At 44.7% G+C, this 26,000-nt stretch overlaps 2 protein-coding genes across 4 annotated transcripts in view; one reads left to right on the top strand and one right to left on the bottom strand.

Moving 5' to 3' along the window:
• Positions 1–16,304, top strand: part of SPMIP2 (sperm microtubule inner protein 2) — a gene marked incomplete at both ends in the record, with an annotated part of 144,250 nt that extends 127,946 nt beyond the window's left edge. For 2 of the 3 annotated variants that reach the window (XR_014296654.1, XR_014296655.1), the window contains one exon: positions 16,040–16,099. Coding sequence is in view for 1 of the 3 variants with exons in the window: in XM_082653214.1 (XP_082509340.1) it covers positions 16,040–16,304 (265 nt within the window). Of the gene's footprint in view, positions 1–16,039 lie in introns of all 3 variants that reach the window. The other variant, XM_082653214.1, reaches the window with a different exon arrangement.
• A 6,147-nt stretch (positions 16,305–22,451) lies between these two features.
• The window catches only part of FNIP2 (folliculin interacting protein 2), a gene marked incomplete at its 5' end in the record, with an annotated part of 67,646 nt that continues 64,097 nt past the window's right edge, over positions 22,452–26,000 (bottom strand). The window contains one exon of the mRNA XM_082653290.1: positions 22,452–25,945. Within this exon, the coding sequence (XP_082509416.1) occupies positions 25,867–25,945 (79 nt within the window). The 3' untranslated portion in view covers positions 22,452–25,866. The remainder of the gene's footprint in view (positions 25,946–26,000) is intronic.

Raw genomic sequence — 26,000 nt, 5'->3', positions numbered from 1 at the left:
GGCTGCGCGTAAATGTTTCTTGTTGATTGAGTAGATATTCCTCATCCCAGGGTGGAGCATTTATAGCAGAAGGATACGATGCAGCTGTTATTGAAAGGAAAGCCAGGGAAAGAAGAGTCAGTGCTGTTATTCTTGAGAAGAAAACTTCCTGGTCAATCACTTGATGTCCAGGTGGGGAAAATTCAGTTCATGTCAGAACGGGGCCCTTCGTGGCAAAGTACCCTCTGTGGGACTTCCGAAAACTACCGAAGCCTGAAGTGTGTAAGAAAGAGGCACTCGCAATTCACTGGCCAATGATCTTCCCTTTCTCAGCATTTCGGATGTCAGAACGGTAGCTCTTAGGGCCTGTTTCAGGAGACAGGGTCTCCGAAAGAACAGCTGCTGGTCCTAAAGGAATAGGTTATGGTTTTGAAATCCAAGCACGGCCTGCAATCCAATACAGATGTTAGGCCCAGGCAAAGACAGTTTATGTGCTGCAAAGACTGCAGAAAAACAAGGACAAGATGTGTTACAGGTGTTTGGAATGTTTTATTTCGCTATCTTAGATTCAGTTTTTCAAAGCCATAAACATGCCCCAACCGTGGTCGTTTTGAACATGCTTATATTACTGTTTTTGGTGAAACTCGGTCCTTGTCTTCTCTGAAGAAAGAGTTCGACAAAGACACCAAGATTGCAAAGCAGGCCCAGCATTTATCAGAAGCACAGTACGTGTGGGAGAGCACAGGGACAAACTTGCAGAGTGAGGTGCACCTCATAGGGGCAGCTTAGGTTGTTAATATGGGGTTTAGATGAGGGTGACTCCCCTTTCCTTCCCCTATGATCACATCATCTGCAATTCCTTATTTGGGCTTCTACCAGGCACCGTTTTGAATCTCTCCCGTGAGCGTCCAAGTGAAACCCATGGGGGGAGGGGGTCAAAACCGCAATGCTAATGGTATTATAATGATATTACAACGCAGCCCGGATTACTAGAGGATGACTTGGGACCCCTTCTGCGCATGTGTCAGGCTGGGAAGTCCTCTTGACCACAAGAATGAGGAGACTGCGGTGGGCTGCTTTGTCTTTCACCCAATCAGGGCGTGTCGTTCCTGTTGATAGTTTATCTCAAAGGGTCAGCATGAAACTGGCCGCAGCAGGTTAACCCGAGGCCCCTGTATCTCTTACCTCATTACCAACATCTATGGAAGTGGTTTACAAAAGATCAGTGATATCATGTGGCCTCCATCTGTCCACATGACCAGATGAAGCAAAGAACAATAACCACATAGTCCATTTGATGTGCACTATTTACCATTCTCTCTGCTTTTCACTGTTTCTTTCACTTGTTCTTTTAAGCCTGCTCATAATGCCAGGTTTTCTGCAGCTGACAGAGTTGGGCAGAATTCCTCCATCTTGTGAAACGTAGATGCTCTCGGACTCAGTTCGCGTAAGGGGAAACAGTAACACCTGTCTCGTGGGGCTGTCTTGAGGATGAAGTGTGAGCGTGTAAGGCATCCGGAATGGATCTGACACACAGGAGGGTAGCTTCTTTCCCCAGTTTAAGGAAGTCTCAAAATGACTGTAGGATGCGCCACAACATGTATAGAATATGCTACAGCGGTCACATTATGTTTTACGCTCTGAGGGTACAGAGGTCAGACGGTAGCGTTCAGCGGCGTTGGGAGTTTACGAGGATGCTATCCATCACTTTCAAAGGTGGCCTCGTCCTTATAATATGATCCTCAAGAGGATACTGGGTTTAGCCTCTGTTATTCTAATTCTGTGTCCAATAGTATCTCTTCTGTTCTTTATTCCATCCAAACTGTGAACAAGTGTGGCCCCGAGGAACGAAGACACAGTTCCTGCCCTCAGAAAGCTTATCGAATAGCTGGGGGAAAGAGACACCTAAATGAATAATCATACTAGAGTATATTTGGATGCAGTGATAGAAATATTAAATTGTGCCTGGCACCATGCTTTGTGTTTTAGATACTTAAAGTGTAACAACTAAGTGCAATGCCTGTTACAATAGGAGTATTCTAGTGGGTGTCATGGAAACAGATGTTGGGGAATCTAAACTTTGGGGCAACATCAGGAAGGCTCCATAAGGTCCCCTGAGCTTGAAGGATGGGTGGAAGTTGGCTTCTAGAACAGTTATATTAATTAATTAATTTTGTTTCCATTAAAACTCCTGTATTTTATTTTAAAAAATATACTTATCTTTCTTTTTTTACACTATGCTTTATTGTTTTATTGAAGTATAGTTGATATACAGTATTACATTAGTTTCAGGTGTATAGCAAAGTAATTCAAAATTTTATTGATTATACTCCATTTAAAGTTATTACAAGATAATGGCTGAATTTCCCTGTGCTGTACAATACATCCTTGTTGCTTATCTATTTTAGATAATACTGCTATATTTAGATTCCAAGATGTTATCACGAGATGGAACTTCACAGATCCAGACGAACTGCTTTGGAGCGCATAACCATATATTTGACAAAACCTTCTCATTTCTAGCCTGTACGGCAAAGTAGAAAGATGGCCGAGTTTAAACAGAACACAGCGGCTGTTTTCTGTCTCGCAGCCTAAAGGCTAACGCATTAAAATTCAAAGAAGAATTACATGGTGGGTGGCAGAACAAATGTTTTCTTCCCTAAGGCCTTCGAGACAGATTCTCGCAGAATCGGAGTCACTCTTTACAGCTGTTCAGTAAGACACGATTCAGGCATCACCTCCTCCTCCAAATCCGCCACCACACAAAGCCAGCCCTTCCTCTGGCTTAGACACACAGGGCGACGAGAGAAACAGGAGAGCACTGCTGACACCACGCTTGGTTTGGCTTTGAAACCATGTGCGTGTCTCACCTTACGTAAGACATACAAGACGTGCACCTCATATCTGAGTTCTTATTTATAAAATAAATGTATTTAAATATAAAATGAAAAACAAAAAACCCTAAATATGTACCCAGTTGATGGTTTAACCCACAGGGAGGAAATATTCCCAGGGATTGTAAAGCACAGTGATTTGAGTACAAATCTAAGGACAGAAAGAGCTGCAGAAAGCTTGGTGGGCGTGTTAGCTGTGCGAGTCTGACTCTGCTGTGCGTGCGTCGTGTGTGAAAGCAAATGGACAGCAACGTGGGGTTCTTATTTAATCATTCCTGCTGTGGTTGAGGCCAGGATTCTTGGAGTGGGAAAGAGGAAAGACAGATGTTAAGATAAAGCAAACCCTGAATTTGATTGGGATTATATATGTACACATATGTATGATGCTGAATGTTTACGTACATCTGGTTCATAGTTCGACTCACTAGAAAGGCCTAGATGTAGAAATCAACTCAGTAGCCGTGAGCTCCCCTAGTGCTCAGATTCTGCTCTTCAAGCACCTTTTCCACTAAAAGGAACCGGAGCTTCTCGGATCTGGAGAGGAAATGGAAAACATGAGCCTGGTACATCATGCCGTACCAGATAAGGGAGCTCTCCAGGACTACCGCAGTCCTGTCTGAGGGACTTGCAAGCCAAGCTCGCAGAGACTCCCACTGGCCAAACATAGGACAACTTGACGGAAAGGTAATAACTGCAGTGGATTAATATATATCACACCTTCATACACACAGACGTGAACATCCGTGAGTTCACAGTGTCAGTTAAAAAGCCTCAACAAACTGATCACATTGGAGGATTCCAATGAACCAACCTATTATTTTGAAAATGAGTAAATAAACGAAAAGGATCAAATATTAATTCTGCCTTTCTAATACAAACTGTACCACTGCAAACCAAAGAGAAGATGAATCAACTTAAAAAAAAAGAAAAAAAAAGGAATCTAGCTAATACATAAAGAAGTAACAACAGAATTAGGCTATCACCACTTTGCAAACTCAAGTGAATGAATCTAGATATTGATCATGAGCGACTGCCAAACCCACAAAAAGACAAACGATCCGATATTGTATATACGTCTTGATGGAAGGGCACACAACTACCTGGAAAGTTATTATGGACTGACTTGTTCACTCCCGAAATTCCTGTGTTGAAGTCCTAACCCCCCAGTACCTCAGAATGTGACTGCATTTGGAGAAAGTGTCTTCAGAGAGGTGATTAAATTAAAATGAGGTCATTAGGTTGGCCCTAATCCAATCTGACTGGTGTCTTTACAAGAAGAGGAGGTTTGAACACAGACACACACAGAGAAAAGACCATGTGAAGACACAGGGAGAAGACAGCCGTCCACACACCAAGGAGAGCGGCCTCGGGAGAAACCAGCCCTGCTGACCCCTAGATCTCGGACTTCCAGCCTCTGTAATGGTGGATACTACATTTCTGCTCTTCAGCCGCCTGTCTGCAGCACTGCGTGATGGCAACCCTAGCAAACTAACGTGGTGGTCTTGCCCCCAAAACCCAGCCTGACTTAGATCAAGCCTCTAAATCCAGCCAACACTGTATAGGAAATAAGATGATGGCAGAAAATGTTAAATGACGACTTGGAGAGGTCAGATGTGGGAAATTTCATAGGACAAATGGAAACACCATTTTTTATAGAAATTGTGTTTCTTCAACAAATAATGAGAAGGAGAAAGACAAGGAGGAAGAGGAGGGGGAGGTAGAGGAGAATAGAGATGGAGAGAACCTATGAACTAAAGGAAACGTGAAAGCCTTAAGCAATTACAGGTGTGAAGCTTACAAGTCTTCTGTTTCTAACAAACAGGCTGATTAAAAAGTCGTAACACTGATGAGCTAGCCAGAATCTTGAATGCTGAATATTTGGTGAAAGTATTAAAATTTTAGGAGAAATAATGGCATTGTGATGATGTTAGCAAGAAGAGTTTTTATATCTTTGAGAGTCGATGTCTTGGCGGAGGGAGGATTAGTAAGTAAGATAGAGATTCAATAAGACTGGCTATAAATTGATAGCGTTTGAAGATGGTGATGGGTCCTTGAGGCTCTTTTAACCATTTTGTCTAATTTTCTATATCCTTAGATTCCAAAGGAACTAAGATGAAATTCTATCAACTTTATCCTTAGTTAATGAAGGTCAGGCTTCACCATCTGGATAGATAAGCATGTCCAAGACTAAATTGAGTCAATACTGTTATATTCTCCCTACCAGCCTTCCCCAGGATTGCTGCCACACAGCTGAAGTACATGTTGCTGCCCTTTCTTCCCCTTGTGGTTTTCTGATCTGGATGCAAAAAAAAAACAAGTGTCACCCAGGAAGCACCAGCATGGAGAGACGCCCCATGCTGCTGAAACTGGCAGGACTTCCTGGATGTCCTACAGAAAATCGCCCACATCTCCAGCAACATCAGGAATTCCATTCAACATTCCTCACAGGTGACCCCAGACAGTCTAACACGCTGCATTGCTGAAAGCTTTTGGACAGCTGCCTCTGAGTGAGCACAAGTGATAGTCATTTCATATAAATCATTTAAAATACTGAACGAAAATCAGTAAACTCCTCTGTGTAGGTCCACGTTGTGGAACAACTCTTGGCAACATGAACGTTGTGGAGTGTGTTATTAGGCACAGGAAGACAGCATGTTTGATTTTGACGGCATGGCCTGGGTGACTGGAAGCCCAGCTGACATCCACAAGTGCAACCAGCCGTGAGCTCCACATTCTGGAGCTCGGGGAAGACAAGCTGGCAAAGCAATGAAGAAGTGTTTGTCCGCTGAGGGTCATGCAAGACCTCTCTTGTTCCAATAAATTCTTTACTCCAGCCAAGTGGTAGGATATTTAACAAGTCTTTCAAATAAAGTGGTTGTGTTTCCTATGGAGTAAAAGCAATAAATCAAATCAAAATAATCACAATTTGGGGTCTGAAGCATATGGTGTGTGTAATTTTACAGAACTGCACAAGCCTTAGATGCTCTCCTCCTTGAAGAGAGCCCAAGAGAGTGGGTTTTTTCCTACTTAAAGGAAAAATAAATATTCTTACATTTAGTTATCTCTTTCTGTCTTTTAAAAATAGCATTCAAGCAATGTTCTTATGTCTGAAATAGTTAATGGTGGACGGTGGCAATTTGGGGATGCATCTCTTGTGTTTTCCCCAACATTTCTTTGGGGAGCAATTTCATTTTCATCCTTGAGGTGGTATGTTTCATGCTAATGTGAATCACACAGTTTTGTTTATAAATATAAATAATTCTATCTACTTTGCAAAATAGTTTGTGCCCATAGATATGCAGACCCATTTAACAAGTTTGTTTTCGAATTGTTAATGGTGTAAAACTGATCGTAGGCATTTTTGTTATTTGGGCAAGGAGAGAACTACTAAACAAGATTAAAGATTCAAACAGGCATAAAAATGTTCTTCTGGGCTTCCCTGGTGGCACAGTGGTTGAGAGTCTGCCTGCCGATGCAGGGGACACGGGTTCGTGCCCCGGTCTGGGAAGATCCCACATGCCGTGGAGTGGCTGGGCCTGTGAGCCGTGGCCGCTGAGCCTGTGCGTCCGGAGCCTGTGCTCCGCAACGGGAGAGGCCACAGCGGTGAGAGGCTCGCATACCGCAAAAAAAAAAAAAAAAAAAAAAATGTTCTTCTGCATTTCATCATGAATGATTAACATTGGAAGTGTATTGCAATCAAATAACTTCTTAGTAGCTGTTGACAGGTACAGAGGTAAATAAGCAATTGTGGATTCATGCACTGGTGTTTTGGTCCCGTGCCATGTGTCTATCTTACATATGCTGTTAGCCTTCTGCGTGGTCTCCAGGGACCTGGGACACGGATGAACACATACTAATCTCTGTTCAAAAAACTCGGGTTCAGACTCTTGTTGTCTGAAGACTTGACCAGTCATGCAGGCGGCTTCTGCATCTTTGAGGCTGTACATCTCCACACATTGTCCTAATCACTCAGTTACATTTAACCTTGGACCTTTATTGTAAACTGGTTATCACTCAGAGGTAGAACCTTGATTTTCCCAGCATCTTGAAGACTGCACATTACAGAAGGAAGGTCAGCATCTTGTAGACAAGTCTTTATAGGCAGCTTTGGGTATGAATTACTAAGAATTAGCTTTTCTTTTTTTTTTTTTGCTGTATGCGGGCTTCTCACTGTTGCGGCCTCTCCCGTTGCGGAGCACAGGCTCCGGACGCGCAGGCTCAGCGGCCATGGCTCACGGGCCCAGCCGCTCCACGGCATGTAGGATCTTCCTGGACCGGGGCACGAACCTGTGTCCCCTGCATCGGCAGGCGGACTCGCAACCACTGCGCCACCAGAGAAGCCCAAGAATTAGCTTTTTAAATAAGTCTCTTTCTCTTTCCACTCAACAAGAATCTCTTGGGCAACAAACAACCTAGGATAAATTCCAGTTGCATTAAAACTTATATTTTAAAAATTGCTAAATATAGTCGTGCACTCACTTTGTCCAAACATGAAACATCAAGATAATTTCATGCTTTTTAATCATCTCCATGACAGCTGCTGATCCAGGATCAAGTCATTGTTACCCGAGGATTAAGACGGTGTCTTTTGAAAGTGAGATGCAACGTCCTCACGCATGATTCTCTAGGGCATCACGTATGATTCTCTAGGGCAGGGAGAGAAGGAAGGTAAATGGGTAAGAAATGAGGTCTGACGTAACTGAATGATGACACAGCTAACACCGACCTGCAACCGCCCCAGTCTCCCCAGGTCCGCCTCTGTGGCCCCGCCCCTCCAAGATAAGTTCTCTTGAGAAGGCTCCGGGGATGATGCTTTATATGACCTCTCCCGACTGTGTGCTCGGGAGGAACCCTGGTCTCTGGCTGTTGTCTGTCTCTGAAATCATTGGACATATGTGGCTGCCAGTGTCAGCAGTAACACCCACTCCATCAATGCAGAAGGCCAGTTCAGAAGAGAAAAACAGTTTTAAGCATCATGAAAGCCCTAATTGTATCCTTGGCGGATTCTGACTTTAGGTGTGGACTATACCGTAAATGCAGAGATCTTTAAAAAATTGGGGTCTTATTTTCCTGCAAATGTTCTATAGAAGGCCTGTTCTCCAAGAAAGCAAGGATCCTGCCAAATGGTTTCGGAATGTGTTTCTCAGAAGTTTCCATTGAGCCATCAATGGCTTTTGAGTACTTCCGGAAATGGAAAGAGCAGAAATCAATGACCCTGCAAGAAAGCAAACATTTAGGGGAACTAGCTTGCTGGGGAAATAAGTAGTGGTGCTTTTAAGTCGCTATACGGATACAGCCCCAGGCCTCTTCACAGGCTAGAAATGCACAGGGTTACATCACTTTACGATGCTGCAAGGAGAATGCTGAGCCCAGCAGGGAAGTTTCCACATCTTTCTCTATTGAAACTCTAGTGAATAACTGTCGCCCGGTATGTATAAGGCAACCAGACCGACTCACTGGGGCTTAGTTAGCGATTTGTTTGTTTCCTTAACTTTGGAATCCAAAAGACAGTAATTTTACCACTTATTAGAACAATCTTCACTCAACCAGAGGGAACCCAGATGTCCAAACAGTAGAAAAAGCTTTGCTCCTGGACAAGACTGTTGGGTCGTGAATCCAGGTGGCTGCCCTGGAGTCTCCTGCGGGCCCAGCTCACACAAAAAGGTGGGAACCCGGAAGACCAAGCAGAGCACTGCCCTGGAAGGGCTGCTCTTCAGCCACCCAGAGTATGTTTTCTGGCACAAGTGTCAACATCAAGGTTCAGTTTGTCCCATCGCTTTTAGACAGTTATATAAGCAAGTCCCAGCCAGTCATTTCCTAACTCGGTGCTGGAGTCTGTTTTATCTTCTGACCCTATTTCTGTGTTGTCCGGTCTGCTAGGAAAATTTTGATCATTTTCCAAACAACCAACAGTTTTTAAGCAACATTTAGACATCTTTTATTATAAAAAAAAAATTACAAGCTCACAGTTTAAAAAATTCAACTAGCAAAAGAGAGTGTGAACTTGAACTCAATCCCACCTCTCTGCAAACCCTCCAATCCATGCAGTCACAGGCTCTCTGCATTGAGGTAACAACTGACCATCTTTGGGTACCTTGAGAGAAGCAAGCAAACTCGACTGGAAACGTGTTCTACGTCAGGAACTCTGCTAGACACTGAAGACCCAAAAAAGCACGACAGGGTTCCTTCCCTTTCAGGAAGACGCCAAGTAAAGTAGGAGTGAACAATGTGTAAACCGTGTTGAAGGTCAGATAGCCAATCAGGAATGTTCTGTAGGAGGGGTAGCTTGAGCTGCATTTTTAAGGCTGGGTAGGAAATCAAAAGGTGAGCCTGGAGGTGGAACCAGGGAAGCGATCCCATCCATAAGGAAGAGTCTGTCCTACAGAGTGAAGTAAGAAAGAAAAAAACAAATACCGTATGCTAACACACATATATATGGAATCAAAAAAGGCTCGGAGGAGTGAGCCTTTCTGGTGTGCAGAGGGAAGCCCGCCGCGCGGCTGAAGCACTGGGCGCTGGTTTGGGGTGTGACAGGAGATGAGACTGGGATGCAGTACAGGGGCCGGTTGGTGCAGCGTTTCGAATTCCCGACGAAGGTTTTGTGCTTAGTTCTGTAGGCGACAAAGCGTTGTTTCCAATTGTTAAGTAAGGAAGCGATATAATTAAATCTCTGTGATAGAAAGAATGCATGGCACGTAATAGCTGTTGAAAACTGTTCGCTGAGCGGGCAGAGCAGAGAAAGGAGAGCCCGAAGAAGAAAGGCACGTTAAGTAAAACTGGAATAATCACACCGATGGGCGCCCGAGTGAGAGACGGGGATGGTGAGGTCGTTTAGAGAACGGTTCCACGAGGCTTGGCAACCAACAGAATGTGGGTGGAGGAGATGTGAAAGCCCAAGGCAGCTCTGATGTGCCCCTCTGGGGGTGGCTGGGGAAACGGTTATGGCAGTGAACGAAAAAGGGAACGCAGGAAGAAGAGGGTCTATTTGGGGGAAGAGAGAAAACAGGGAGATGGCAAGATGAGCTGAGAGGCAGCATCCTGTAATTAAAATACAAATGGCCAACTTTTTATTGAATTTTTACTATGGGCCAGATACTAAGTGCTTTCTAGGTATTGACTCATTTAGTCCTTATGAAGAGTAGGTATTGTAATATGATCCCCATTTTACAGCTGAGGTAATTATATACGTTTAGAGTCAGACAACTCTGAGTGCAGATCCCAGCTCTACTGCTTTTTAACTGTTTGATCTTTTAGATCTGTTTGATCTGTTAGACTAAATTACTTAGTCTACCTTCAGAGGTAAAAAGCAGGAAATGACGTCTATCACGTTGGACTGTAATAAAGATTAGAGAGAGGTAATACACATCGAGCATCTAGCAGAGTGTCTGGAACCTCGTGTATCTCAATGAATGCTAGAAACAGTTATCATTGTTAGTAATGAGATTCCCGGCACTAGGTTCAGTGAGAAGCTGGGGATCTGTACTTAGATTTTTAGAGCTGAAAGTAAAAAATTTACACATAAGTATACTGACGTTGGTTGGATCATCAGCTAGAAAGGCTATTTCCCGATTTGGAGATGGGTGGTTGTATATTGGGAGATGAGAATCAAGGATGGAATCCTGGGGAATACCAGTGATAAAGGAGCCAAAAGAATAAAAGATTATTCCAGAGGAAAAGTAGAGGAAGTAATATGAGAAGTAAGAGGAGAGACAGAAAGAAAAGAGCTCTGAAAGCCCAGTAGAAAGCCAGGAGGAGGAAAGTGTCCACAATCACGAATGCTTCTTGGAAGTCTTACTAGAAAGTCTGAAAAGAGGTGATGATCTCAGGAAGAAGGCTGCTGTCAGCTGGGGTCAGAACCATCACGATGAAGTAAAAGCAACACCAAGCAGCATTTGGAGCAGGGGCAAATGAGTGGAAACAGAAGGCACAGACGATTCTTCCTTAAATAGTGAGTCTTTGTTTCATTTTAAAATAATTCAGTTTGGAAACCACTTCAGGAATGGTGCAGTAAGGACCTCCAAAAACATATTTCCTCCATAAAAGAAATAAGAACGGTGGCAAAAATTGTCAAAATCACCTTTTTCAAAACATTGGAAATGAATGAACAAATGCTTTCAGTAATCCATGGAGCACGTATTTAAGAAAAATGGCTAAATCTTAGAAACACGATCTTTGTGACATTTTACATTTAAATTAAAATTGCTCTATTCCCATCCTCTCTTTCCAGCTCAAGGTAGCCTTGAAAAAACCAATAGCCTCACAACCATGGTAGCTGTGAAAACTAGCAGCTGACCAGTCACTGAAGGGGAAACACGAGTTTGAAGCGCCTTGAAAAGCTTCCTACTCAGAGGAGTGTTGTATTTGATTTGGTGTCTGTGTGTGTGTAACTGGTTGGGTTCAAATCCCAACTCCAGCTCTTTATTTTTTTAATTTTTAAATTTTTTATACAATTTAAATTAAATTAAATTTTTAATTTTTAAATTTTTTATACAATTTAAAAAGTTAATTTCCATTTACAGTTATTACAAAATATTGGCCATATTCTCCGTGTTGAACGTACACCCTTGAGCCCACCTTACACCTAATAGTTTGTACCTCCCACTCCCCCCTGACCTCTGTATTGCCTCTTCCCTTTCTCCCCACTGGTAACCACTAGTTTGTTCTCTATATCTGTGAGTCTCCTTCTTTTTTGTTATATTCACTAATTTCTTGTATTTTTTTAGATTCCACATATAAGTGATATCAGATAGTATTTGTCTTTGTCTGACTTATTTCACTGAGCATAATGCCCTCCAAGTCCATCCATGTTGTCACAAATGGCAAAATTTCGTTCTTTTTTATGGCTGAGTAATATTCCATTGTATATATACACCACATCTTAATCCATTCATCTATCAATGGACACTTAGGTTGCTTCCATACCTTGACTATTGTAAACAATGCTGCTATGAACATTGGGGTGCATGTATCTTTTTGAATCATAGTTTTCTCCAGATATATGCCCAGGAGTGGAATTGCTGAGTCCTATGGTAGCTCTATTTTTAGTTTTTTGAGGAACCTCCATACTGTTTTGCATAGTGGCTGCACCAATTTACATTCCCACCAACAGTGTACCAGTGTTCCCTTTGCTCCACATCCTTGCCAACATTTGTTATTTGTGTTCTTTTTTTAACATCTTTATTAGCGTGTTCTTTTTAATCATGGCCATTCTGACAGGTGTGAGGTGACAGTTCATTGTAGTTTTGATTTGCATTTCCCTGATGATTAGAGATGTTGACCATATTTTCATATATCTTTTGACCATCTGCATTTCCTCTTTAGAAAAATGTCTATTCAGGTCTTCTGCCCATTTTTTAATCAGGTTGTTTGTTTTTTAATGTTGAGTTGTATGAGCTGTTTATATATGATGGATATTAATCCCTTATTGGTCATATCATGTGCAGATATTTTCTCCCATTCAGTAGATTATCTTTTTGTTTTGTTTCATTATTCGATCTGTCTTGAAAATCCCTGGAAAATCTCCATGCTCAGGGCTTGTCATTATTTGACCTGACTCTGTATGAACATCTCTATCTCACAAGCAGCCGTCAAAAACAACAATCATTTAATATCACAGTCACCTGGGGGGAGGAGGGCAATACAAGTTGGGGCAAACAAGAAGCTGACCAAAAATCTTTAAGGAAAAAACTGGGAAATGACATATCTCTAGAGAACTTCAAAAAGCTCTAACATATGCCTAGAAATCTAGAAGGCTGTGCACACGTGCAGTGCTGTGCACATGCCCAGGCAAGGCCCCGGAAGGTCCTAATCTCTGACCTTTGGCTAACCTTGAAGCTCCATGAAAGCAGGAAACGAAGGCTAAGGCAGAGTTGTAAACTGTCTGCTGGGGCATTGAAGGTATGCCTAGACACAAACAAAGACCAGAAAACACATGGATTTGAGGCATTTAAGGAGATTTCTGTCCAATCATTAGCTGACCACTAAGCTAACCAAGCAGAAAATTCAGGGGGCACACATGACAGACTTTAAACAATTAGTCCAGGAAAGTAAACAACAGCAACATCACCACCACCACCGAAAACAAACAAACAAAAAGCAACAAAAACAACAACAAAGAGAAAAAAACCGAAACAAGCAGGAACAACAAGCCCTGGGGAGAGGGAGAAAATCTCATTTCCAGAATTGGCACAGTATATTATTTCAAATGTCAATTTATCAACAGAAAAATTATGAGGAACAGGAACAGGAAAGTGTGGCTGATACACAGGGAAAGAAAGCGATCAACAGAAACTGTCTCGAAGGAAGCACGGCTATATTTAGCTGACAGAGGCTTTAAGTCAGCTATTTCAAATAGGCTCAAGACACTAAGGGAGACGGCTTCCACAGGTGGTTAGGCTGTGCCAGAGGATAGAGTAGAATAGAATAGAACATGAGTGTGGCCAGAGCTAACAGGCAGGTGCGTGCCAGCCAGGGAAGAGGCCAGTGCATGACTCAAGGTCACTGAGAGCAGACAACAGGCATGCAGGCTCAAATGGTACATTGTGTACCTACCCCAAGAGGAGAGAGTACACGAGATCCACCTCCTTGCGGCGTGGCAGACCCCCATGGCTCGCAGTGGGCAGTGTGACTGCATTTGCCTCACTTTGTGCCGTGGTAGAAGGACCCCAACTCTTACCCCTTAGAGTCTGAAATACACAAAGTTGGGGGTGTACCTGTGGGCCATTTACGCATGCATAGCTAAGCAGTTCTGAGAAAGTTTACACGTGCTCCAGATAAAGGGAACAGGTACGTACTGACTGTGCTCTTAGCTCTTTCCATGCAGTGCGACTTGTGAGCTTGTCAGCATGTCCTGTACTGAGCACAGAGAGCTTCTTGGGAACAGAAGGGAAGGCATGGACTGAACTTGGACCCTCCCCTCACAGAAACCATGTCTAAAATGTTAAAGGAAAGTATGAGAACAAGGTCTTGACAAACAGAATATCAATAAAGAGATAGAAATCATACATATAGAAAAATAGAAATTCTGGAGTTGAAAAGTACAATAACTGAAATGAAAAACTCACAATGGGAGCTTAATAGCAGGTTTGAGCTATCAGAAAAGAATCAGTATACTTAAGTATAGATCAACTGAGATTATACATTCTGAGAAATGGAAAGAAAAAAGAATTTTTAAAAAATGCACAAGGAACAGAGCTCTGAGACTGTGTACCAACATAGCATAATGGGAATCCCAGAAGGAAAAGAGGAAGAGAGGAAGGAGCAGAAGGGATATTTGAAATAATGGCCAGAAGCATCCCAAATTTGATGAAAAACAGTAACTGACACATTCAAGAAGCTCAACAAACTCCAAGTAAGATAAACTCAGAGACCCACACTTAGATACATCATAGTCAGACGGTCAAATGGCAAAGACAAAGAATCTTGAAAGTAGCAGAAGAAAAATGAGTCATTGTATACAAGGGATCTTCAAGATGAACAGCTAAATTCTCAGCAGAAATAATGAAAGCCAGAAAGCAGTGGAATGATATATTCAATGTGCTGAAAGAAAAACAAGTTAGCCAAAAAGTTCTATATCCAGCAAAACTATCCTTCAAAAATGAAGGAGAAATTAAGACATTACAGATAAAAACTGAGAGAATTTTGTCCCTAGCAGACCTACCCTACACTAAATGCTAAAGGGAGTCCTTCAGGTTGAAACAAAAGGACAACAAACAGTAACTCAAATGCACAAAATAATTAACAAGCCAGTGGTGAAGGTAACTGCATAGGTAAATGTAAAAGTCAGCATTAATGGGGCTTCCTTGGTGGCGCAGTGGTTGAGAGTCCGCCTGCCGATGCAGGGGACACGGGTTCGTGCCCCGGTCTGGGAAGATCCCACATGCTGCGGAGCGGCTGGGCCCGTGAGCCATGGCCACTGAGCCTGCGCGTCTGGAGCCTGTGCTCCGCAACGGGAGAGGCCACAACAGTGAGAGGCCCGCGTACCGCAAAAAAACCCCAAAAAAATAGTCAGCATTAATGTATTTTGGTTTTTAACTCTTTTTTTCCTATATGATTTAAAAGACAACTGCATAAAATTACGCAGCAAAAGATATGAATAGACAGCTTTCCAAAAAAGATGCACAAGTGGTCAATAAACCCATGAAAAGATGTTTAACATAATTAGTTATGAGAGAAATGCAAATGAAAACCACATGAGATACCACTTCACACTTGGATGGTAAAATAAAAAAGGCAATAACAAGCGTTGATGAGGATGTGTAGAAATTAGAACCCTCCTACGCTGCTGGTGTTAGTGTAAAATGGTGAAGCTGTTATGGAAAACAGTTTAGTGGTTTCTCAAAAAGCTAAGCATAGAATTACCATACAACCCCACAATTCTAGTCCTAGGTAGAAAAAAAGGTGGAACCAACCCAAACATCCATCCACTGGTGAATAGATAAACAAGATGGAATATTACTTGGCCATAAAACAGAATGAAGGTCTGCTTCTTACGTGAAGGTAAGAAGGTAAGAAGCCCCACGAGCTCTCTTGGGTGACAACAGCCTTCCAAAAGACATGGCAATCCTTATCCTACGATCCTTCTTGTCCTTTCCCCCAGACCTGGCCCTTTACGATGGGGAAGCAGTCCTCAGATAATATTCTAATTAAGGGGAGTTGGAACGGAGACCGTGATTTCACTGGGGAAAGAGAGTGAAGCCAGGATCTTTCCTCCCACGCACTGTCCAAAGTCAGATTCTGTCATCGCCAAGCTGGCTTTTCCCTGAACCCCCCGAAGTCTCAAACCCGACAGGCGTGTCCTGCAGGAGAACTCAAGGCCTCAGGCTGCCCCCAAATTCCCAGCATCTTGCCTACTCGGCTCTAAAGGATGCCAGGAGCAGTCGTGGTACCAGGGTGATGTCATCAACAAGCTTCCTGGATAAGTGTCCACCTGTGCAGGTAGTTCCCTGCATCTCCAGCAGCTGGATGTCTAGGGAAGTGGAGGGGCAGAGTTCAGAAGCTTCTCAGGACACTGGCTGAGGGCTCAGGGCCTTAGCTTTCCCAAGCTCCATGGCTAGAAATCATCACAATCACAACAGATGCAGACAAATCTCAACTATCTGAAAACTGGTGGCCTTATTTCTAACAATTTTCCAATTTGAGAACCAACCGATTTGTTCCTATTTCAGGCAACCGACTCCTTCTGTTATGGACGCAGAAGGGAGCTTCAGTCGTGGTTTCATTGCCTGGCATATGGGTGACTATGAGGACACCAACCAAAGGAACTCCAAACGGGCCGTCCTCCTCCGGCAGAGCCAGGTAGCACTGCCAAGAGTTTCCAGACCACCTAAGCTGTCAAAGCTACCGAAAGAGCAGGAGGTACGATCATTTGCTTTTCGGAATCGTAGAAAAAGTCAAGCTGTCTTAACGTGTGCATTAGAGAACGCTATTTAATAGCAATACTATGAATAATCAGTTTTATAGCTCCTTTCAACCTATCAGAACGTTTTGTAATTCATAATGGATTTCCACAGTGATGTCCGTATAGTGACTGGGTGGGTATTATTCCCATTTTATAGCTACAGAAAACAGGAGGTGAGGGGCTCAGTCCTTAGAACTGCTTATTTACCACATAGTTTAACCTGGAGAGCACAGCCATCTGCTCAGTTTCCAAAACCTGAGAAAACTCAGTCTGTGAGATGGAGGTAACTCTATAACGCTTCTTAAAACCCCACAGACTGGGCTTCCCTGGTGGCGCAGTGGTTAAGAATCTGCCCACCAATGCAGGGGACACGGGTTGGAGCCCTGGTCCGGGAAGATCCCACATGCCACGAAGCAACTAAGCCCGTGTGCCACAACTGCTGAGCCTGTGCTCTAGAGTCCACGAACCACAACTACTGAGCCCACAAGCCACAACTACTGAGGCCGCGGGTCACAACTACTGACCCCACGTGCCACAACTACTGAGGCCCACGCACCTAGAGCCCCTGCTCTGCAACGAGAAGCCACCGCAGTGAGAAGCCCACACACCACAACAAAGAGCAGCCCCCGCTCGCCGCAACTAGAGAGCCCGCGCGCAGCAATGAAGACCCAACACAGCCACAAATATAAATAAATAAGTAAATAAATGTATTAAAAAAAAAAACACCCCACAGACTGCCTAGCAGAGTAAGAATATACCAGTTCAAATTCAAGGTTTTTTTCCCCATTACTATCTATGGAATCTTGAACAAGTTGCATATTTCCCGATGTGGGTTTTTTCATTAGTAAAATGGGGATGTTAGTATCTGTCCTGAATATTTTGTAGAGTTATCATGAGACTCAAGTAAAGAGTGTGTAAGCATGTATTCAAATGAACAACTATTTCCTGAGGTCCTTCTGCATAATACCACAGCGAATCCACTCTGTAGTCATCCAGCGTTTCAATATTGAGTGTGACAACAAGCTTCCAGGATAGAAAAGGGAATACACTCAGAGACTCCTGTTCCCTACATGGAGAGAGGCTTCTTGCTCCGCTGGAGAATCTTGCCACTGCCCTAGAATATTGCTTACCCTCTGTCGCCAGAGATCTGTTCATCAGGAGATGTCTGACAGTTAACTGTATATCCATCTGAAACACTCTGCGAGGAGCCGTGGACGTCCTCCGTGGTAGGTCCTGCCCCAGGGATGCTCTGTATTGAAGAAGGTAGCGTTCAGCTGCTGACATTCCTATGTGGTCTGAATTTTGAGCTGGGTCCACGTGAGATTTATTGCAGTGTGTGTGAAGGAGTCTTGGATTAGTTATTTTCCACCTGAACTAATTTTGTGTAGGATTAGAGAGATCATGGATTAAACCGTCCCAAATTCCTCCTACTATCTATCATTCACTAAATCCAATTGAGATGTCTTTGTGCATTAAAAAAAATCTGTTAAAAGGCTGATTTTGAAATGATTTCAAATTTACAGGAGCACAAGAACAGTACTAAGTGAACTGATAGACTCCTCACTCAGAATCATCAGTTGTTCATTTTATCCTAATGCGTTCTTTCTACACACACACACACATGAGCGTGTGCATGCACGCGTGCACACACACACAGACACACACTGGTTTTTACTGAACCATTTGAAGGTAAGTTGCAGACGTGGTTTTGCTTTACCCCTAAATATTCATGGTGCATTGCCTAAGAACAAGGACGTTCTCGCACCTAACCATGGTACAATGATAAGATCCAGGAAATTTAGCACTGATACAATATTACCTTATCTATAGTTTATAAGCAAATTTTATTAATTGACCCAACGATGTCCTTTGTCATTTTCCCTGATCCAGGATCCTATCCAGGACCAGGTATTACGTTTAGTCCTCAAACCTCACTAGTCTCCTTCAATTAGGAACAGCTCCTCAGTCCTGGTCTTTCATGACACTGACATTCTTGAACAATTCAGACCAGTTCTGTAGAATACCTCTTAATTCAGGCTTACCTGCTATTTCCTCGGGTGATGTGTTTTGGGCAGGAATCCCAAGGTGAGTGATGCCGTGTCATCCTCAGGGTATCCCATCAAAGAGGCACTTGACGTGAGTTTAACTCATCATTGGTGGGGGTAACTGATCACTTGGTTACACCTCTTCCCTTTCAGAGATAAACAAAATACTGTATCATTCAAAATAAACTTTTTTATCAGCTTAGGCTTTCTTTTCTTTCTTTTTTTTTAAACCGAGGAGCTCTAGCGCCGCACGGCAGCCTCGCGCGAGCACGTACCGGGCGGTGAGGGAGTGCGAGGGCGGGGCGCGCGACCGAAGCCTAGCAACCCCCTGCCACGCGATTGCCGCAGCAGCCAGTCCCGCTGCCCGCTCCCCGCGACGCCCGCTTCTGCCTGCGTCGGCCGCCCCGCAGCGCGCCGCACCCGTGCACCGGCTTTCTAATTCCAGAGATACCTTAGAAACTTGTTCCCCAAGTCCATCCTTTGGATCATCCCACAGGGTTCTCGTGGCTGACACTTCACTAAGTACTCAAGCCCTCCCCCCTACTTTACATAAATTCTCTTCGGGGAAGATAACTCGGAGCAAATGATAAATTCAAGCTTCCAGCATGAGCGTCACACCGGCCACCTATGCGTGGCTGTTACTGTACTCACCTGAGATGCAGCCCAAATGCCGTCCTCATGCTGCGAGAATCAGAACCATGCACTGGAAGCAGCCTTGGAAAAACAAAACTTTGCCAATGGTATTGGGGGGGGGTTGGGGAAAATTTTAAACACATAAACCAACCCACAATATCGCAATGCTTTCTCATCAACATAGATAGTTGAAAATGGGGATATTTTATATTCACGTTGTTGAGTTTGGATTTATTCTTATAAACCTAAGTTTAGAGATTAATTTCTAAAAGTTTCTAAAACTTTCTAGAAGTGCAATTTATGGTATTTAACAGTATGTATAATTCTTGTATACATTACCCAAAATGCTCTTAGAAATGTTTTTGGAAATCAGTTGGGCAAATTTCTAAACTGTTTTTCTACATTTCCCCAAATTTCTTCCTTTAAGTCACAAAATGTCTCTGAAGTTCTATCTTCTATTACATTTGTTTTCCCTTCTTTTGGTTGACCTTTTTTCTCCACATAAATAATAGCTACTTAAGTGTTGTGAAATTTATGTGTATGTGAGACAGTTTCAACATCGTGATCCATTTCTATTTCATTTCTTTGCTTGCAGATATCTTCATTGCCCCCCTTGCTTCCAAAACATGGACATAATCTCAGTAATTGATATGTTCTTTCCCTCACCCACTCACTCACACTGGGTGTGGGAGTAGTGATTCTCAAGGTTTTAGTGTGCATATGTGTCATCTGGGGATCGTATTAAGGTGAGATCCTGGTTCAGTCGGTCTGGGACAGGGTTTGAGATTCTGCACATCCGTCAAGCTCCCGGGTGAGGCAGCTCTGGTCGATCCAGGGATGCCGAGTAGCAAGGCGCTGGCGGATTTGCCCCGAGCTGCATTTTGAGCCAGAACAGGGGGGGCCTTGATGGAGCAAAAGGGAGTGGGAAACCAGGACGAAGGACTGACAGGGCGCAGGCAGTGATCAGCTCGCGCCTTTAGGTAACCAGCAGCCTGCAGAGGTGGGCGTCCGGTGCTGAGGCCAGAGGAGGGGGCTCAGGTGCCGAGGAGCTTGGATTTTCCTGGGCCAACTTTTAAACAAAAGTGACAGGATTAAACTTTCATTTTGGGAAGGTTGGTTAGACATCAGCCTGGAGGAAGATTGGTGAGAAGTGTTGCTACAAAAGGGAGGTGAGTTTGGAGGGCATTTTGGTAACTCGGGTGAGAATGAGGAAGGACTGAAAGAAGGAAGGAGCAAGGAGAGCAGGTGATGCACTCGGCACCCAAAGAGTGCAAGTTCAGCAGCTCTGGGTCCCGACTGGATGTGGGGAAAGACCTCAGTAACCATGGGAGGAGCCAGGGGAGGCTGACAGACATGACCTTGTGAGGTGAGGGGTGGAGGCAGGGGCCTAGGAGGAAGGTCGGTAGACTGAGTGCTTGAAGGTGAGAGAAAGGGATGATGACTGCTGGCCTGAGGTCCCCAAGAACACAGAGGGCAAGGCACAGCAGTGGGGATTAATCTCCTCTCTCCCACCACGAATGAGCTGGTACCTCCTCCTCTGTTGTCTCAGAGGTTGTCCTAATTTAGGCTCTTCCTGTTCTCCAGCACCCCCTTTGCATCCCATGTTCAGAGACTATGTGACTTATCTAAGCAGAAACTATGAAGTCTGTACTCTCTCTATGTTAAAGATCTTTGCTTCAAAGTCAACCTCCAATAACCTGGTGTGACAATATTCTGACTCCCAACTGCTTTGTTGGGTCCTCATGGATGTCACTGGACCGATATCTTAAGTACCTATGTTAGTCAGGGTTCTCCAGGGAAACAGAACCGACAGAATGGATGGATGGATGGAAAGACAGACAGATAGATAGATGAATGGATAAAGGGACAAATGGATGGGTAAAGGGACAGATGGATGGATGGATGGATGGAGAGATAGATGAAATGGATAAAGGGACAAATGGATGGGTGGGTGGATTGATGTAGAGATAGACATGAATGAATGAAGGGACAAATGCATGGATGGATGGGTGGTGGATGGATGGACAGATGCACAGCGACAGACAGATGGATAGCTTTCTCTTCAGGAATTGGCTCACATGATTGGGGAGGCTGGCAGACCCCAAATCTGCATATAGGCCAGCAGGCTGGAGACCCAGGCAAGAGTGCGGAGGCCGTGGGGAGGCCGAATTCCCTCTTCTTCAGGGGATCTCAGTCTGTTTTCTCTGAAGTCCTTCAACTGACCGGGGAGACGCCCCACCGTACGGAGGGTAACCTGCTTTACTCAAAGCCGACTCCTCTGTGTTGCTCTCCTCTAAAAAGCCTTCACGGCAACATCACACGGGCGTTAGACCAGGTATCTGGGTACCATGGCCTAACCAAGGTGACACATAAGATTAGCTATCATACTACCCACCTCATCCAGGTGTGAGGATCAAATGGGGTGACATATATCAGGCATCCAACAGAAGCAAGGAGCAATGTGGTGTGTATGTGTGTGTCAGGGCTTTCTCAAAGGCGTGGTTTTAAAGGGAATGTGAAAAACACTTGAAATTTACCTTTAATCCAAAAAGGATTTAGCAATACCTAATATTACTCCTTCCTGTAGTCTGCAAACAACAGGATTCGGTATGGGCTTATGTAGCTACAAAAGTTACACCTCAGCATATGTTTCCTGAGGCCGTATGTATCAGTGATACATTTCATAGCACATATTTTCTAATGCCCTTTATTTTCCTAAAATAAAATTCACAAGATTCATCAACAGAATAACCTTACACACATAACTTATAACAAACCACTATAATGCCCTAGTTGTACTATTTGACAACTTATGTTAACATATACTTTAATACACAGCCATTGGGGCACTAGTAGATTAGAAAATATAATGAACAAAGCAGATACTCACTCCTGGATGGAACCTCCACGAAAGGCCACCGCTACAAGCAGAGATGATACAGAACACTGTGCTGGTGACAGACTTCATGAGGAGCACAGCTGCGGGTAATAGGGTTTTCCAAATGGATGGCAGTTCTTGCTGAAATCCTCAACCTTCCAAAGTAAAATCTCGCCGCAGTTTATATACAACAGTGGCATTCCTGGAAAATTCAGCGTATAGTAAGCTCATGAGAGAAGTGCCTTGTGCTTGTATGTAACGCAAAATGAAATTCTCAGCTTAGATCATTATAAACTAAGGCTTTCACCCACCTGAATGTCAGCAGGATATTTGAGAGTCGCACAGGAGGTGGGATAACTCCTCATTCCGGGGTGCCCTGCATGTGACAAGATGTTCTCCTATCCCCCTCAGCCCCTGCCCACCCTGTGCCAGGAGCCCTCGCCCATCACCGTGCTCACCAAAGAGGCCCTACGTTTCCCAGACAGCCCCGCTGAGAGTCACTGACATATACAGTGGGCTCGTGTCAGCATGAATTACCGGAAATGAGACGTCTAAGTCTGATTAAACGTAACAAACGAATCACAGGCAGTACCAGGAAAATGTTCAAGATAAATTCAGAAGGTTTATTGCACCAAATGCCACAGAAGAATGGATCAAAATGATACGTGAACAAGTTTGAAGAAAACAATTTCCATACATTGCCATTGATACCTATTTAACTGATCGAAAACATCAAGTCCTACCAATTTGTCTTCATGGAACTTCAGTAGTAACAAATCAATCCCAGAATTTTCTCTTGTAAACCACTTAAACTTAAGCACGTTGCAATCTTGCTTTCAAGATATACGGTTCACCAAAGATGGACATTTAAAAATTAACATTCAGAGGGGGCTGCTTGATTTAGGCAAACAGTATATTAAAAGGTCCCCTCCCCCAAAGCACAAGAGAAAACAAATGGTTCACATTTACCGAGAAGCTAAAGGCTTTTTCAGTTTATTGGTGAAAGTATGCATGAACAAAATACTTTCAAAAGTATGTGTTAGTGGAAAAATCCAGATATTTAAAAGAACCGTGGGGTCACTTTATATTCTTTATTTTTATGTACAACCAACTCTAGTGAGGAACCTAAAAAGCTACAGGCTGAATTTTATAAAATCTCAGGACCTAATTAGAAGGGCCTAAACAACAGTTTAGTATCGTTTAGCAGGCAGGGATTTTCCTCCCTCGAAAAAAGTTAACTTTGAAAAATATGGAAAGTTTAAAAAGTTGCGATGTGTAAACGGCAGTTCCATGGGATGTGAAAAGTTTGGAGTTACTTTCATTAAAAAACAGCACACTTCAGAAAAATGGATTGAAGCCTATACAAAAAGCTATTTAACACTGATAAAAATAAAATACTTTGGAATTATGCACAAGTATGGAAGCTACATTTTAAGTTTTCATTGTCATGTTTAAACGTACACAACGGTCTTTACATTCATATCACCCGTCAGTCTATGAAAAATAAAACCGCGACATGCTAGAGAGAGGCCCATCACGGTCACGCGGGCACACACCGCTCTGTCCTGCCTCCCAGCTTGCGTGGAAAAGCAAGATGCTACAAAAGGTGCACTCAACAGGTAAGACGTCGAAGTTGAAGAAACCCTAAAGGTGGAATCCTGTCAACTGAGGTAGTTTTCTCTATTTGTACTTTTTTTTTTTTTTTAACTTTTGTTTCTTTTCTTGAGGTGGGCGAGGGTGGGTCCCTTCCTTGCCTCTTGGGCTAAGACAGACCCAAGCCACCAGGTGGGGTCCGGTGTGTGTCTCAACACAGTTCCATGAGATTCTTTTCCGCTTTTGGGAGGAGCTTGAGTTTAGGAGCGAGCACAGGTGGGTGTCCTCCAGGGGAGGGTTTATGAACGAGCAGCAACACATCCCTGGTCTGCTGTGCAGGCGGCAGCCGTGAGGGTCGGGGCTGCCCAGGGTCCTGAGCGCTCTCTCTCCGTCACCTTCTCCCAGGAGAGGCGGGGGACAGGAGATGCGGAGGCAAGGCCAGTTTCCTCAGCTTCCAGAGGCTGGGCCGCATCTGTAATGCGTGGAGTTTAGAATCGGCCGTTTGAAGCTCAGCGTCCCCCGGGCCGGGTCTACTGCTCACCGGCCGCTACGTGCACTGATTTTGTTCCTAGTTATTGTCTGTGAAGCCCTGGAAGGTCGGGGGAGGAGGGAGGGGAAGCGCCCAGAACGTGTCAGCGAGGAGAAGGGAACCGAGACTGCGGGTGCTCGAAGCCGGTGCGGAGGGGACACTGTGACCTCACTCAGCACGGACGGGGAGAGGGTGGCCACGGGCGAGGTCCACGACAACCGCCACGATGCCACGGAGCCAAGGACTCGGCACACCCGTCTCGTGCCAGACATCAGGCAAGAGGAGACAGAAAACATAGAAGAATGGACAACGTCACTTTTATGAGAGAAAGGCGTACGATACAAATCCAAGATCTTAGGCGCCTCAACACGCCTCTCTGCATTTCACACCGTAAAAAGAAAAGGGGGCCGGAATTCCCTGGGGTCCAGGGGTTAGGGCTCGGTGCTCTCTCCCTGCGGAGGGCCTGAGTTCAGTCCCTGGTCGGGGAACGAAGATGCTACAAGCTGCCTGGAGCAGTCAAAAGAAAGAAAGAAGATTTATTAAAAAAGAGAGGGGAAGGCTGCAGTTCTGACCTATTCCTAAGAAAGGAAGAACACACCTGTGTTTCTCCATCGGTCCTGCCACTCTCCTCTTTCAAACAAATAACTCGCGTGCATTTGTCAGAGAGTAAAGACACAGATGAATGTAACTTGGATTTTGGGATCAGGATTTTATCAAGTAGAAAATACGAAGTCATCTTAACTCCTGAAAGGGAAGTCGTTTCATATTCTTAAGTGCAAAGGCTACATGGAAAGGACCGGCATCAATTCATAAAAGAGAAGGAAATCAGAGCCTGGTTATAACGAACCGACCTCAAGATCCGCAGGTGTAACAGTTCTGCTGTACTGGGTTAGCCCCCTGCCTTTCAACCCTCCATTTACCTAAGAGGCTTTTCCTTTACCCTGGATGACGGTCAGTAAACTAAAGTTAACGTCAACAGAAAAGTAAGGATTTGTAAAAAGCACACGATGCTCATAAACAAACAGTGCTTCATTTTGGCAGGTTTTACACTACGGGGCAGTGAAGTTCTGGGAAGCTGTTTTGAAAAGGACACAGGGATTGGAAGGCACAGAGATGATAGTGTAAAATTTCAGCTCATATCTGGATTGTTTACAAACGTTCAAACCAATTCATGAGTCATCCTGCACTCTTGCAGCTTTCACTTCCCTACCGGACAGCTGCGCCTTTTAAAGTATAAATAGTCATTTGTATTAACTAGGATAGGAGGAAGGTGGCTTCCGCGGGAGGAGTTCAGCCACAGAACCACTCGCCAGCTTACAGAACCAACTTTGGTGAGCGGCCCCGCTTGAAGGGCTGCCGAGAGCTGCGAAGCGTCTGGAGAAGCCGGGCGGGGTCGGGCCGAGCTCGCCGCTGCCACGGAACCACACGGGGCCGGGCTGAGGACGCCGCGCCGATTCCTGCCTTGATCGCACCAACGACCTGTCCCTGACCTACCCGTGGCTGCATCTCGAACACGGTAAACTGGGACAAGATGGGGAAGCAGCGGGTCCCTGGAGCTCCCGGCCCCCCGTGCTTTGCGCCAGACGGTGACGGTGACGCCGCAGCCACTAGAGCGGAGGGTGGCACGCGCGGGCTTCACTCGGCCGCTGACCCGGGGTCCCCGCGCTGACCGTCTTCTCAGGACGGTGGGACCCCTCTCCCCAGCTTGGGGAGCTCGCGCTGGAACTCGGAGATGTCTCAGCCCCGCTTCTGGGCCCCGACGTGCTCACACCACCTCCTGGCCCGGCCCGGCGCGGCCGGACCGGCTCCGTCTGCCCTGCCCGGGCCTCGCGGTCCTGGGGAGCGGCCGTCTGTCCTCCCTCCTTCGGCTGAGCGGCTGATCCTTCTTCCACGGAGCAGCTGTCCTGAGCGTCAGCTTATAAGAGTATCTGAGCGACGTACGGAGAGTGAGTGCTGGCGACAGCCGTCAGCAGGGGCAGGTCGTTAGACTCGATCCTGAAGGCGGAGAAAGGAGGGGACGTTGCTTTAAAGCAGCAGGACTTACGGGAAG

This window comes from Grampus griseus (genome assembly GCF_964374135.1).
Source record: "Grampus griseus genome assembly, chromosome: 4".
In the NCBI taxonomy this organism is placed as follows: domain Eukaryota; kingdom Metazoa; phylum Chordata; class Mammalia; order Artiodactyla; family Delphinidae; genus Grampus; species Grampus griseus.
Note: the sequence above shows the minus strand (reverse complement) of the source record. Positions and strands in the feature narration are given on the sequence as shown.